At 38.0% G+C, this 16,760-nt stretch overlaps 1 protein-coding gene across 4 annotated transcripts in view; it reads right to left on the bottom strand.

The window, feature by feature from the left end:
• LOC140726545 (nucleolar protein 4-like) overlaps positions 1 to 16,760 on the bottom strand; it is a 315,088-nt gene that overhangs the window by 15,375 nt on the left and 282,953 nt on the right. For all 4 annotated transcript variants that reach the window (XM_073043081.1, XM_073043090.1, XM_073043100.1 and 1 more), the window contains one exon: positions 5,272 to 5,394. In XM_073043081.1, coding sequence (XP_072899182.1) covers positions 5,272 to 5,394 — 123 coding nt within the window. The remainder of the gene's footprint in view (positions 1 to 5,271; positions 5,395 to 16,760) is intronic.

The raw sequence follows: 16,760 nt of genomic DNA, 5'->3' as shown, positions 1-16,760 counted from the left end.
TTTCTGAAGTGGCAATTCTAACCCTACCCATTAGGCAGAACCTGGTGGAGCAGGCAATAAAATCAACCTAATTCACAAGTGGTTATTTGACTATCAGCTCTGTTTTTAATCTCCCTTTTTAACCATCGAAGAGGATCAAGGGCTGCAAACTGTTACGATTTCTTTATAAAATGTTTAGATAGGAAGTCCAATTTTGTAATTGTTAATTTAACACATGCCTGTGTAGGGAAGAGGCCCAAAGAATTATTTTTAAAACTTCTGCTATGAGCTAGGAAGAATAGGAATATTTCTCCAGCATCAAATTGGAAAGATTTGGTCTGTGTTACCATGTACTTCTACTCTTCTAATGGTGACAGTCACCTAAACTTCCTCAACGTGAGCTATCCAAATGCCGGGTGTGTTTTCTCATCTCTGGTGGTGACCTACTGCTGGTCAATGTTGTGCCCTGTCAGCTGTTACTTCTGCCTGTTTAGATTAACATCGTTCCCAATGTAAAGCAGAGAAGCTGTCCATTTTGGATGGATCGGTCCATGTAACATTTTTGATACAGTGATTAAATCTGTGTAAAATTGATGCTTGGGGTTGTAGGACATGTGGACAAAGATGTATTTAATGGAGTAAATGTTAAAAACTAGGATGACAAAGTAACAGTGCTTTATTAAGATACACCTTATGTCTGAGCTGCAACCAAATAGAGGATCCCTTCACAGCAAAGCAGGAATCAAAAAGATTTTTACAGTGTGAGTAGCTCCAGTGCTCAGCTGGGAGCTCACCATCAGGTGAGCTGAAAAGAAACAGAAATATTCATGCATTAGGATGAAGTTGAATGAGCAGGAAGATGCCATTATGCAGAAAATACATGGATTCCTCAATCTCCTATTCTTCTAGCATCTGTGACTACATTTGTGATTCATGACAAATGAACAAACAACAGAACATTAAATCTATAAGAAATATATTTAAGATCAGAATCATGACAGTCCTTAAAAACATGGGAGAATGGATTATGTTCTGATATTATTAAACTCTGTCTGGAAGTTTCTAAGTGCCCAAGTGAAAAAGATGAGATGATGTTTTACAAGCTTTCTTATAAATTTATTACAAGTGATCAGAGATAAGGACCAAGTGGGAAATCAGATGAGGAACAGAACTGCAAGGCACTTGAAAGTTTAAGATCATCCTCACAGACTAAATGGAGGTATTCACCAATTGTCATCTGATCTGTGGTTGGTATCACTGTAGATTACTGAACTATCACCCTGCCCTTCTCTCAGGTTTACCCAACCACTGGGAGTGCTACCCTTTATTTTTCCCATTCACCGATTCACGACTTACTCTGCAACTGAACAAAGATTTCTTCAGAAGTTGTGTGGACAGCAGTTGTTAAAAGCAAGATTAGAAACATAGAACATCACACACACAAACAGGCCCTTCAGTCCTTCTTGGTTGTGCTGAACCAATTTTCTGCCTAGTCCCATTGACCTGCACCTGGACCATATCCCTCCATACCTCTCTCATCCATGTACCTGTCCAAGTTTTTCTTAAATGTTAAAAGTGAGCCCGCATTTACCACTGCATCTGGCAGCTCATTCCACACTCCCACCACTCTGTGGGAAGAAGTCCCCCCTAATGTTCCCTTTAAACTTTTCCCCTTTCATCCTTAACCCATGTCCTCTTTTTTTTCCTCCCCGAGCCTCAGTGGAAAAAGCCTGCTTGCATTCACTGTATCTATACCCAACATAATTTTATATACCTCTATCAAATCTCCCCTCATTCTTCTAAGCTCCAGGGAATAAAGTCCTAACCTTTTCAACATTTCTCTGTAACTCAGTTTCTCAAGTCCTGGCAACATCCTTGTAAACCTTCTCTGCACTCTTTCAACCTTATTAATATCCTTCCTGTAATTCGGTGACCAAAAACTACACACAATACTCCAAAATTCGGCCTCACCAATGTCTTATACAACCTCAACATTACATTCCAACTCTTATACTCAATACTTTGATTTATAAAGGCCAATGTACCAGAAGCTCTCTTTACTACCCTATCTACCTGTGATGCCACTTTTAGGGAATTTTGTATCTGTATTCCCAGATCCCTCTGTTCTACTGCACTCCTCAGTGCCCTACCATTTACCTTGTATGTTCTACCTTGGTTTGTCCTTCCAAAGTGCAATACCTCACACTTGTCTGCATTAAACTCCATTTGTCATTTTTCAGCCCAGTTTTCCAGCTGGTCCAAACCCCTCTGCAAGCTTTGAAAACCTTCCTCACTGTCCACTACATCTCCAATCTTTGTATCATCAGCAAATTTGCTGATCCAGTTTACCACATTATCATCCAGATCACTGATATAGATCACAAATAACAATGGACCCAACACTGATCCCTGTGGCACACAACTAGTCACAGGCCTCCACTCAGAGAAGCAATCCTCCACTACCATTCTCTGGCTTCTCCCATTGAGCCAATGTCTAATCCAATTTACTACCTCACCATGTATACCTAGCGACTGAATCTTCCTAACTAACCTCCCATGCAGGACCTTGTCAAAGGCCTTACTGAAGTCCATATAGACAACATTGATTGCCTTCTCATCCTTGTCTATCTAAATACTTGTAGATCTACAAGAATACTTAGTACTCCTTCCAATAATTTAACTATTACTGACGTCAGACTTACCAGCCTATAATTTCCCAGATTACTTTTAGAGCCTTCTTTAAACAACGGAACAACATGAGCTATCCTCCAATCCTGCAGCACCTCACCCGTAGATACTGACATTTTAAATATATTTGCTGGGGCCCCAACACTAGTAATTCAACACTAGTCTCCTTCAAGGTCTGAGGGAATACCCTGTCAGGTCCTGGGGATTTATCTACTCTGATTTGCCTCGATAGCAAGCACCACCTCCTCTTCAAGCTGTATAGGTTCCATGACCTCACTATCTGTTTGCCTTATTTCCATTGACTCAATGCCAGTTTCCTTAGTAAATACAGATGCAAAAAAACCATTTAAGATCTCCCCCATTTCTTTTGGTTCCATACATAGCCGACCACTCTGATCTTCAAGAGGACCAATTTTATCTCTTACTATCCTTTTGCTCTTAACCTACCTGTAGAAGCCCTTTGGATTATCCGTCACCTTGACTGCCAAAGCTACCTCATGTCTTCTTTTAGCCCTCCTGATTTCTTTCTTAAGTATTTTTTGCACTTTTTATACTCAAGTATCTTATTTGCTCCCTGTTTCCTATACATGTCATACATCTCTCTTCTTTATCAGAGTTCCAACATCCCTAGAGAACCAAGGTTCCTTATTCTTATTCACTTTGCCTTTACTCCTGACAGGAACATACAAACTCTGCACTTTCAAAATTTCTCCTTTGAAGGCCTCCCACTTGCCAATCACATCCTTGCCAGAAAACAACTTGTCCCAATCCATGCTTTTTAGATCCTTTCTCATTTCTTCAAATTTGTCCTTTTTCCAGTTTAAAACCTCAACCCGAGGACCAGATCTATCTTTATCCATGATCAAGTTGAAACTGATGGTGTTATAATCACTGGAACCAAAGTGTTCTCCTGCACACACACACTTCTGTCACCAGTCCTAACTCATTTCCTAATAGGAGATCTAATATTACATCCTCTCTAGTTGGTACCTCTATATATTGATTTAGAAAACTTTCCTGAACACATTTTACAAACTCTAACCCGTCTAGACCTTTAACAGTATGGGAGTCCCAATCAATATGTGGAAAATTAAAATCCCCTACTATCACAACTCTGTTTCCTGCAGTTGTCTGCTATCTCTCTGCAGATTTGCTCCTTCAATTCCCGCTGACTATTGGGTGGTCTATAATACAACCCCGTTAATATGGTCTTACCTTTCCTGTTTCTCAGCTCCACCCATATGGCCTCGGTAGACAAGCCCTCTAATCTGTTCTGCCTGAGCACTGCTGTAACATATTCCCTGACTAGGAACGCCACCACCTCCCCACACTTCATCCATCTGCCTCTATCACGTCTGAAACATCTAAACCCTGGAACATTAAGCTGCCAGTCCTGCCCCTCCTGTAGCCAAGTTTCACTAATGGCTATAATGTCATAATTCCATATGTCAATCCACACCCTCAGCTTGTCTGCCTTCCCCACGATACTCAGTAAACCTGCACCTGTAGTTTGTATCCAAAAGCACTGTACTCTCAATGCAGTGGGTTGAATACACTGATGTAATCTCCTATTTTGTACCTGCCAAATACTACTACTGTTGACAGATTACCATTCAGGTAAACTTCAGATATCACATTTCATTGTTGTATGTCATAACACAAGTTTAAATTGTCCACACAGAACATACAGAAAACAATTTATTCTTTGTATGAAGCATGATTTTTGATGAGGAACATGTGCCATCTTAGGGAACTGAGATTTGCCAGCATTTCTATTTCCCATGAATGTACTTGTGCACATAACAACTCCCCTTAATGCCTTCAATGTGATATAGGAGTAGAATTAAGCCATTTGGCTTATCGAGTCTGCTCCGCCATTTCATCATGGCTGATCCCAGATCCCATTCACCCCCATACACCTGCCGTCTCATCATATCCCTAGATGCCCCGACCAATCAGGAATCTATCAACTGCTTTGAATATACCCACGGACTTGGCCTCCTTTGCGGTCTGTGGCAGAGCATTCCGCAGATTCACCACTCCTTGGCTAAAAAAAATCTTCTAATTCCATTCTAAAAGGCCACCTCTCAATTTTGAGGCTGTGCCCTCGATTTCTGGATACTTCCACCGGAGGAAACATCCTCTCCACATCCACCTTATCTAGTCCTTTCAAAGTTCAGTAGGTTTCAATGAGATTCCTACGCATTCTTCTAAATTCCAGTGAGTACAGGCCCAAAGCTTCCAAATGCTCCTCATATGTTAACCCCTTCATTCCAGAATCATCCTGCAATCCTTAGAGTTAACATTTATTAGGTTGTATTTCAGTATCTTGTTAGGCATGTGATAAATGCCAGCTTGTATTTTAACATCTTTATAACTTCTATTGCAATTTCTGTTAAAACATTAATACAGGGCACATGAAACCTCAGTTGAAGAGCTTGTCCAAAGAATGGAATCACTAGCATTCCACTTGTGATGCTGGTTAGATACTCAAGCAATTATCTATTAGAGGGAAAAGTTATCATTTGCTTCAAAATTCAAAGTATCTTTACTGTATTTATTATACTCTTCCACGTGATGCCCATTCAACTTTGAGATTAATACCTGTTGCTGTTGACTCACATCCAGACGCATTCTCTTGGCTGCATTTCTGCTCTCACTCTCACATGCTGTGGCCAATATATTCTCTGCTACTGCAGAAGTGAGGTGTGAAGGGATGGGACGAGACTAAAGAAAGAAATGCATAAAATGATATATTGATCTCTTTAAAAAGGTAATTAAAAACCAATACAGATTATTTAAGGACTACATTCCTGAAATAACAATACTCAAAAATCCATAGCATACCTGTTTGATTCACTATACTGCAAATCAAAAAAAAAGAAAATTACAAATTCTAAAGAAAATCAGCATTTGAGAGATCACCAAAATCTATTTAAATGTTTCAGCTATTTAGATGTAGACTGAATTCAGCTTGTTTTCATAGTCTTCATGCTTCAACATCCTAAACATCATTTTTACTAAACTGCACTTCTATCTCAAATAACTTGGACTATAATGAAAGATATTTTTATAATATATTAGAAGCATTCCACACTTTATATATCATATTTTGGGCGATATTGGACATTACCATTTTGCTGACAGTATTTCAATAATATTAGAAATAACATAGCATTCATTCTGTGCTGTTGGTAAAAAAAAACAATCCAAACAACACAATTATTTTTATATGCATCAAGGAAATTGTGTGGAAATGTAAATGATTTGAGGAAAAGCTTGATGATTAAAATAATATCAAGGTGAAATGAATAGGATTGGACCTGACATCAATTGGTGAATGTTTCTCATAAACCATCACTCTCTGTGAGGCCTTTGTCATTTTCATTAGATTTGTATTATCTGATGATCAACTGCATCAAAGATATTTCATTAAATCTAACTTCTGAGACATCATTCACATTTTATTACAAAATGCTATAAAGCACTATATGTGAAGCACAAGAAACAATATTTTAACAAATACGGGTTAAATCATTTCACACAACGACATGAAGGCATTAGGAATATAGATAGAAAACACCAGAAATGTCAGGTCAGGCCACATCTGTGTAAAGTGAAACAGTTAATGTTCCAGGTCGAAGACGCTTTGTCAGAACTGGGAGGGAGACGAAAGAAGCTCATAAGCTGCAGGGAAGGCGTCACTGATAGGGTAAACCAGGATGACCTGAGGGACTGATCCATAAAACAAAGTTGCCTGGTCAACAAAGAGAGAATATGGGAATTGTGAAATGCAAAACAGGAATGGCCAGTCCAGTATGTCAGGGTAAACACATCCTCCATTCTTGGGGGGTGGGGGAACAAATCAAGGTACTCTTGGTAACTAAAGTTATCATCACATCACTTTGTCCATTCGTGTTACAAGTTTCATCAGAGGTAATTTTAATGGCAAACGAAGAAATGCTTATAGCTTATAACCCTTGCCTTAATTTCAACCAGTGTCTTTGATTTCTTTGCAACATACATGAAAGTAAAAGTGGTTAGAAACTCTTTTTACAATTTTGTGATCTAAATTAATGAACTTAATTATATTTGATTCATGCATATGCCACATTCTTGTCTCTTTCTGCACAACATGCATGAAAGAATACTGCTCTTAGGGGCGCCTCACACAAAATTTGAGTCAGGAATTGGCAAATAGCAAAAGCAGTGGACAATTGCAATATACAAAAAATACATTGAGAAATATCATCTAGGACCAGTCCCAAAATGCCAAATATCACCAACATGTAAAATCTATCAAATCTCACATGCATGGATTAGGTGTCACATTGAGTTAGAGACAGAATTTTGGAGCTTGAAGAGTTACTTAAGCTCATCTAGAGATGTATTTAAAAGGTTACTGATGGTTGTAAATAATCATCCATAAAACTAAAATGGAAAATAATATTTCATATATATCAAGAAAGAAAAAAGCCAATTAGCACAAGGATAAAAATGCTTGAAACTGAAAAAACTAATATCTTCAGAGAAGGGGAATTCGCACATTGGACCATACCATATAAAATGCATCTCCAAATATGACAAAATTTAAGTTTTACTAAAATATTTATATTGCAACATTTTAAAATGAAATGTATCGATAATAAAGCAAACATACATAAATTAAACATACATTAATGCATACAATCACCTTTGGTTTTACATATATAGCACACATCAGAAATAACACTGCTGCATACTTAGTATTGATTCCAAATGATTTACACTTTGTAGAAATGCAGGCTACAACAATTTGAAATTGTTGCTCAAATTGACGTGTGAAATAGGAAAATACCTGAAAAAGCCATTTTCCCATTTTTGGCCTCATACAAATTGTTGTAAACAATCTAAGTTCCTAAGGAACTTGCTGTAACTCCTTTTAGATTTTTATTTGACAACAACTATAAGAATAGTCCATCCTTCTCTATAATTAAAAATGTCACTAGCATTGTTATGCCAGTAAGTGGAGCTCTGTACACACTTTTAAGCAAGCATACATTGAGTTGTTTTGTCTGAGCAATGAGCTGGGTGATACTATCTATTTGGTCCAATTTCAGAAAATGCACTCAAAGAAATCATCTGGAATCTCTAGCACTATACCCCACTGGGAGACAAAATTGATGGAGCAAAATTTATTTCCTCAATACGAGTGAACTCTGGTGTTGAAAAACACTGATTGCCTTTTCAGAATTCCAAAGCAATGAAGACCACAGATTCAGCATGAAGAAGAAAGGTTTGTGCAGCTCATTACATCTATGAATAAGGAAAAAAAATCCTTCACATCAGCATAGTCATTACACAGCTGTGAGTATCACTGGAATAAGGCAACCTGGGTTGAAAAACTGTGCCATTCTCTAAGAAGTGGCTCAGTGGAAATCATAGATTTCCTTGGTGCATTAAATTAATGCACAGGTGGAATCTAGTTCACTTGAGGTATTAGCAATGCAGCAGTACAGTGCAGTAAACCATACAAGCTAATGAGATTGCCCTACTATCTGCTTTCATTGCTGTTTTGGTAATTCAGGGGCTACATCAGGGTTTTGCCATCCCATCAGTTTGAAACATAACAAATGTGTCAATAATCTCTTTCCATGACTGCATAATGCCAGTGATATAAAAATTGTTTGTATTACCATTTTAATGATACCATTCTTGACTGTAATTACGGAAAGAAATGCATTTTTTTGAGTGGGGGGGGGGGAGAAAGGATTTTTAAAAAAACTTCTTAGAACTTCCTAATAATCAACTAACTTATTATTTTCTTCTAAAACGATGGACTTTATACAAGTCAAAGTTTATGCTCATCATCCGCTTGTCTGATAGTGTTAGGATTTGGTTACCCACCATACACCTGCTCCAAGTATTAAGAATAAGAAAACACAATACCAGGCACTTGCTGTCATCCTGTTCCAGAAATGTGCAACTTTTCAACCCACCAACGAGACAATAAGCAGAACAATTTCTCTCTTACGAATCCTTGTATGTTATTTGGAAATTATTTTATAGATTTACATTCATAATTAAGTGAAGAATACTTAGAATTCTTGAAAGTTATCAGTTTAGCACCAGAGCTACTTCTGATAGAGGCTTACAAAGGCATCTGTAAAAATAATAGAGAAAACGTATGAATTGCCATTTATCCCACTTTCCTTCCTACCCATATTCCTTCTCAAGTGTTATTCATGAAGTTTGCCTTCTGCGCTCTTGACCCATGTAATTGAAACCATCCATGTCACACTAAGTCGTTGATATTGTTAACAATCTTTAGTCAGCAACTGCCCCGGTCTCTTTCAAAGCTATTATTAGCACCCATCTGATCGGGGGGGGGGGGGGGGGTGTGGAATAAAGTTCTGCTGCCACTTTCAAAAAGGCATATGGTTATAGAGCTTAGAAACATGTCCTTCAGCCCATGAAGAATTTCATGTCCATACTAACACTATTTACCAGCATCTGGTCCACAGCTGCCAAGGTTAAATCCAGTTCTAGTCTAAGTACTACTTAAAATACACACTTTCACTGCCCACTTCACTTTGAAAGTGCATTCAAAAGTGCATTAATGAGTCAAATCACCCTCTAGGTTTAAATGTTCTTCCTTGGATCCTCTCTTAATCTTAAACTACTTAACCTTTACCCTAACCCTACACCTTTGGATATAGATGCCACTGCAATATGTAAACATTTCAGACTACTTATCTGTGCTCTTCATAATTTTGTATAATCCTATCAGTTTCCACTTGAATCCAAGGAAAACCCAGCCTAACCAGTCCCTCCTCATAATCAAAATCTTTCATCCCTGGAAATATCCTGGCAAAACTCCTCTGCGCCATGTCCTTCCTATAATGTGATGACTCAATTCTCAAGCAGTGGCCAAACAAAAGTTTTACAAAATTGTACATGATCTCCATTCACTTGCCTTCTATGCCCCAGCTAATGAATATGCATCCTATATCCTGCTTCACAGGCTTGGCTACCTTAGCTGCCACATTTATGGATCTATTTATTTATATTCCATAAGACATAGGAGCAAAATTAGGCCATTCAGTCCATCAAGTATGCTTCACCATTCCATCATGGCTGATTTATTATCCTTCTTAATCCCATTCTTCCACCTGTAACCTTTGACATCCTGACTAATCAAGAACAGATCAACCTCTGCCTTAAATACACCCAATGACTTAGCATGCCAGCTGTCTGTGGCAATGAATTCCACAGATTCGCCACCCTCTCACAAAATAAATTTTCCTCATATCTTTCCTAAGTGGACATCAATTCTGAGGCTGTGCCATCTGGCCAAGACTCCCTCATGAAAGGAAACATCCTCTCCACATCCACTCTAGGCTGTTCAATATTCAATAAGTTTCAATGAGATTCCCCCCTCACCACCACATTATTATTCTAATCTCCAGTGACTACTTGCCCAGAGTCCTCAAACTTTCCTTCTTGGTATCATTCCTACAAACCTCCTCTGGATGCTCTCCAATGCCAGCACTTCTTTTCTTACATAAGGGGCCAAAAAGTGCTCATAATAATCCACGTGCAGTCTGACCATTGCCTTATAAAACCATAGCATTACATTTTTTGCTTTTGTATTCTAGTCCTCTTGAAATGAATGCTAATATGTATTTGCATTCTTAACCTGCAAGTTAACCTTTAAGGAATCCTATACAAGGACTCCCAAGTCCCTTTGCACCTGTTTTTGAATTTTTCCTCCATTTGGAAAATAGACAATGCCATTATTCCTTTTGCCAACGTGCATGACCATGCACTTATCTACAATATATTCCATCTGCCACTTCTCTGCCCATTTCCCCCAATCTGTCTAAGTCCTTCTCCAGACATCCTGCTGCTTCAATATTACTTGCCCCTCTACCTATCTTCATATCATCCGCAAACTTGGCCTCAAAGCCATCAATAACTTCATCCAAATCATTAACGTATAATGTGAAAAGAAGCAATCTCAACAGTACTGATCTCTGGCCGCAAACTACAAAGGCACTCTTTATTCCCCTTCATTGCCTCCTGCCAGTCGGCCAATCTTTTATCTATGCTAGTATATTTCCTGTAATACCATGGCTCTTGTCTTGTTAAGGGGCTTCGTGTTCAGCACCTTGTCAAAGGCCTTCTGAAAATCCAAATAAACAACATCCACTGACTGGCTATCCTGCCTGTTATTTTCTTGTAGAATTTCAATAGATATGTCAGGCAAGATTTCCCCTTTAGAAAACCATACTGACTTTGGCCTGCTTTATCATGTGCCTCCAAGTACCCTAATACCTCATCCTTAATAATAGTCTTCAACATCTTTCCAACCACTGAAGTCAGGCTAACTGGCCTATAATTTCCTTCCTTCTGTCTCCCACCGTTCTTAAAGGATAGAATGACACTTGCAATTTTCCAGTCCTCTGGAATCATGCTAGAATCCTTTATCTTGAATGATCATTACTAATGTCTTCACAATCTTTTCAGCCATCTCTTTCAGAACCCTGGGATGCAGTCCACCTGGTCCAGGTGACTTACAGATATCTACCTTCAGACTTTTTCGCCTCCAAGCACCTTCTTAGTAATAGCAACAACACTCACTTCTGCCCCTTGACACTCTCATTTCTAGCATTCTGCTAGTGTGTTCTACAGTGAAGATTGACACAAAATACTTAAGTTCATCTGCCATTTCTTTGTTCCTATTACTACCTCACCAGCATAATTTTCCAGCAGTGTGATATAAATTTTCACCTCTCTTACTCTCTATATATCTGAAAAAAACTTTTGGCGTCTTTTTTTTATATTATTGGCTAGCTTACCTCCATATTTCATCTTTTCTCTCAAAGAACATAGAAATTTACAGCACATCCCAGGCCCTTCAACCCACAATGTTGTAACCTTCTCTGGAAACTGCCTAGAATAGTCCTCTATTTTTCTAAGTTCCATGTACCTATCCAAAAGGCTCTTAAAAGACCTAATTGTATCTGCTTCCACCAATGCCACTGGCACTGCATTCCACACACACACACACTATTATCTGTGTGGAAAAACTTGCCTTTGACATCTCCTCAGTACCTACTTCCAAGCACCTTAAAACTATACCCCCTCATGTTAGCCATTTTAGCCCTGGGAAAAAGCTTCTGGCTATCCACATGATCAAAGCCCCTTATCATCCTACACGCCTGCTGGCTGGTGGAGCAATGGCATCAGCGCCGGACTCCAGAGCAAAGGCTCCCGAGTTCGAATCCAAGTCGGGCCACCCCCGAGCACGCTTTCCATCTGTGCTGGGTTGAGCATCAAGCTAGTCTCATTTATTTTTTTTAAAAAAAGAAAGAAAGAAAAAAATACAAGGGTCAAGTCAGGAACATTCATATCGTGACCCGGTTAATCAGAAAGGAGACCAGTCCTGACACCACGCACCAGACAAGAACGGATGACTGTCTGGTGCAACTCACTTAAAAAAAAAAAATCTTGCACAGCTTGATCAGGTCACCTCCCATCCTCTGTCGCTCCAAGGAGAAAAGGCCAAGTACATTCAACCTATTCTCATAAGGTATGCCCTCCAATCCAGGCAACATCCTTGTAAATCTCCTCTGCACTCTCTCCATAGTATCCACATCCTTCCTGTAGTGAAGTGACCAGGACTAAACATGGTGCTCCAAGTGGGGTCTGACCAAGGTCCTGTGTAGCTGTAACATTACCTCACAGCTTGAACTCAATCCCATGGTTGATGAATGCCAACACACCATATGCCTTCTTAACACTGTCAAGCTGCGCAGCAGATTTGAATGTCCTATTGACACATTTCTTTATGGATTTTTAGTTGCGTTCTGTTAGTTTTTAAAAGCTTCCCAATCCTCTACCTTCCCACTATTTTTTGCCCTGTCTTCTGCTTTTATGCTGTTTTTGACTTCCATTGTCAGCCACAGTTGCCTCATTCTCCCTTTGATTACCTCCTTCATCTTTGCGTTGTATCTTTCCTGCGCCTTCCAAGTTGCCTCTGGAAAGAATAGTCATTGCTGTTCTGCCATCATCCCGGCTAGTGTTCCCTTCCAATCAACTTTGGCCAGGTCCTCTCTCATACCTCTGTAATTCCCTTTCATTCCACTTATAATATTGATTCATCTGTCTTTATCTTCTCCCTCTCAAATTGAAGGTGAATTTTAAATTCTAACATATTATGATAACTCCCTTCTAGGGGTTCCTTTACCTTAAGCTCCCTAATCAAGATCTTCACACAATGCCCAATCCAAAATGGCCTTTCCACTAGTGGGCTCAACCACAAGCTGCTTTAAAAAAAAATTAAATCAAATCCTCAGAGAAGGCTTTTTAATGAGGTACACTAGTGGACCAATCATGTGATAGCAATTCAATGCATAAAAGCATGCAGACATGGTCAAGAGGTTCAGTATTCAGACCAAATATCAGAATGGGAAAGTAACATTAACCATGGAATAATTGTTGTGTGTCACACGGACAGTTTAAGTATCTCAGAAACTACTGATCGCCTGGGATTTTTATGCACAACGGTCTCTAGAGTTTACTGTGGCTTCCTCTTGGTAAGTCATCTCCTCCAATAGTATCCAAAGTAGTATACTTGTTATCTTCCACAGAAAAATTTATTACATTGAGAACTTTTTAAGAAACTCCACTTAAAAATGTCTGTCACTGTTTACAGAAAGCAGTTTTCGTAACTCTAATCTCCTCCAGACCAATAACTGTCCAAGATACACACATAAAATGCTGGTGGAATGCAGCAGGCCAGGCAGCATCTATAGGTAGAAGTACAGTCGACGTATCGGGCTGAGACCTGACGAAGAGTCTCTGCCCGATACGTCGACTGTACTTCTTCCTATAGATGCTGCCTGGCCTGTTGCGTTCCACGAGCATTTTGTGTGTGTTGCTTGAATTTCCAGCATCTGCAGATTTCCTCATGTTTGCGTTTTTACTGTCCAAGGTAATTGTGCTTCTCCAATGCCAGCCTTTTAATTTTCACTAAACTTCAATATGTCATTGTTTACAGCAGTATTTTCAGCTGGTATGACTCAAAGTACTAGAAATCCATACTGCATGCTCTCCATCTTTCCACCCTTTTTCAAGTTTCTCCATAAAACACATTTTGCCAACAATTTTGATTATTTACTCCAATGTCTCTATAAGCATTAAATATATTCAATAACTTGAAGAGATTTTGGATATTTTGTTACATTGAGAATTACAACACAAGTTAGTAATGTTGAAACTTTAGAAAACCCATTCATGGCCCCTTTTTCATCAGATTCATGCTTATTACTTAGCCACTGCCCCATAAACAAGATTGTGTCATGAGAAAGAAAGACATAGTTAAACAAACATATTATTATACACTATCATATGGTTGCAAGTTTTGCACTTTGAAGATCTTAATACAATTTTATTAAACTTCAAACATGGATTTTCAGACAAATATTCTGATGTAAACAAAGTACCTGAAAAACAATGCTGCTGAATATATTATAGTGGAAGTACAGTCTGCTAATATTTAGTATGTTAATGAGCAGTTCATTCGTTTGTAAAAACTAGCCCCTTAAAGTTTAATCATCTACAGATTGGTCTGACTATATGTTGAAGCTCAACTGTATTAAGCCAAGTTTTTTGAATTAATGTTCAGTGTTCAACATCATATTGTTTAAAGCCAATCCAAATAAAAAGTTAAATTTTTTTTATACATTTACATGTAGAAGAAAACTGGTCTCTGTAGTTGGTAACCTACCGTTGACTGCTTATTTTGTAGATTTTCATTCTTTCTTACCTGTTACCTTTTGGTGTGTCTATTCTTCAAACTCGGTTTTTAAAAATCAAATTTCAAACTGATCTTATTGTCAAAGGTTCCCAAGAGCATTCTCTTATTATGAAGTACAATGCATTACACTCCTTCTGAAAGTGAAGCAGGCTATTTTGTCTTTTATGCCAGGCCTGTTTCCTTATTGTAGATACTTAAATATTCTGAATAGTTTTCTGTTCCAGCTCTTGACTTGAGAGGAGAAAGAGCTAACATGAACATCAGTGTAATACTTTCTTTCTGCATAGATCTGCAAATGATTCACCTGCCAAAAATGTACACTTTTATAATTTAACACCTGTTTATCCCACTTAAGATTCATTACAATGCTGGACACATACTTCCCTTGTGGCAAATGCTCTGCATTGCATACAATCTGCATTTGCAGAGTGACATATACTCCTGCTCATACCTTGATATGCTTGTAAACACAATTGTCCTGTGTATGAAAGAGGCAAGGAAAGTTTGGGAAGAAAAATTCAAGAGCTGAATAAATAGAGGTTCCAATTATTCCTCCTTGGACCCTGGAGAGGACTCCAAAAATCTAAAAACCCAAAGGGCAAAAGCTTTCTATACTCTGGCACACACAAAACACGCTGCTGTTGACTTGCCAAACCACATGTCCATCGCCTGTAGATCTATTAATGAACTGTAGATTCTCTTATCGAAAATCTTTAAAGCAGCATAGTAAAGTAAGGATTCTGATCTACATTTTCATCATACCAATTTTTCATGATACATTTATTCTGCTGTCACTCCATGCTACAAGTACAAGACTCATTTTATTCCATGGTTTGTTGATAAGAATGGAATGACTGTTACTGAAGGAAAAAATATAATATTAAACCTGTATATTCCACCTATACATACACCTCTAACCTAGGTCCAGTCCTTTTGTGACTGAGAGCATAACGTACAACAACTAAGATCAGAATAACTAGAAAATGCAGAAAAAAGTTAAGGTACATACGTTCATTAATTTTTTTGTGTCTTTGTTGCTTTTTTCAATTTTATTCCTAGCATGAGATTTGTTGTTACTGCTTCCTAATTAATAACTAATTAAAATAAAATTTATCCAAGCCTTTTGCTCAATCATTGGTCAATTTGCAGCTTGCCAGTCTTAATTACTCAGTCAACTTCTTACCCAGGTCTCCCTAGTTTCTTTCCCTTCATATACTTTTACAATCATTGCCCTACGTCAGTGTCCTCTGATTTCAACAGATGGCAAATTCTCTGAAGGATTAGCAGAGTTCAATGGCCTCCTGTTCCAGAGAACTTTTCCAGCTATACCTAACAATGTTAAAGGACTTCATTATTACTTATGCTGATATGACTTTAAATGAGTTCTGCAACTAATTATTACATAATCCACAAAAAAAGCAATCAACAAGCAACCAAGCTTATGAAATTGCTGTAGAAAAGCAAATGGTTCCAGAATTGAACATCTCCTGCAGTTTTATAATATTAACCCAATTCATATTGAATGAAAAGATTTGGAAATTAGGACATCTACAAAAAATTAAATTCAAAATGGCACGATCACATCAAAAAATCTCATGCAACATTAACTAACAGATAATTTTGAAGTTGAAAAATATTTTCTTACCTACCTTAAATATCTACCACTAAAATTCACTCACACACACACACAAAATTTTAAAGCAGTTTTAAAAACCAATATAGCAAGTAGGTCCTGTTCAGTTTTTCAAATAACTTAATTTTATGATTAAACATTTTTCAAGTAACCACCTAGTTTTTAAAGAAATGAGAAGCCTGTGAAAGTGAATATTATTCTGTAACAACTGATCTGAAGTGAGTGAATAAAATATATTTGATTTCTTCAACAGCACGGTTGTATAAGTTGTATTAATTTTATTACCACAACTTTGTTCTTAAAAGTGGAACGGAGAGCTCTGAAGCATGTTTATTGATATGATACAACACAGCACACACTTAAAATCTACTTAAAGTGCTGTACTATTCAGTGTTTACTAGAAATTAATTAGATTGCTGACTTGAGGAAACTTAATGTGAACTCTTTGGTTCTTCTGAATAAAAAAGAAATGCAGCAATTTTGGTCTGCTCAAATTCTCAATCTCTTAGCAATATTATTTCAGTTATGGAGATTTAGATTACAAAAGTAAGTTCTAAGTTATCCCAAGTAACCACAGAAAATCCTATAAGACGTCAGCATACTTCAGACATTACGACTAATTGGGCCAAAAGCCCCATGCCATGCATCTCCCAATCT

This window comes from Hemitrygon akajei, chromosome 1 (assembly GCF_048418815.1).
Source record: "Hemitrygon akajei chromosome 1, sHemAka1.3, whole genome shotgun sequence".
In the NCBI taxonomy this organism is placed as follows: domain Eukaryota; kingdom Metazoa; phylum Chordata; class Chondrichthyes; order Myliobatiformes; family Dasyatidae; genus Hemitrygon; species Hemitrygon akajei.
Note: the sequence above shows the minus strand (reverse complement) of the source record. Positions and strands in the feature narration are given on the sequence as shown.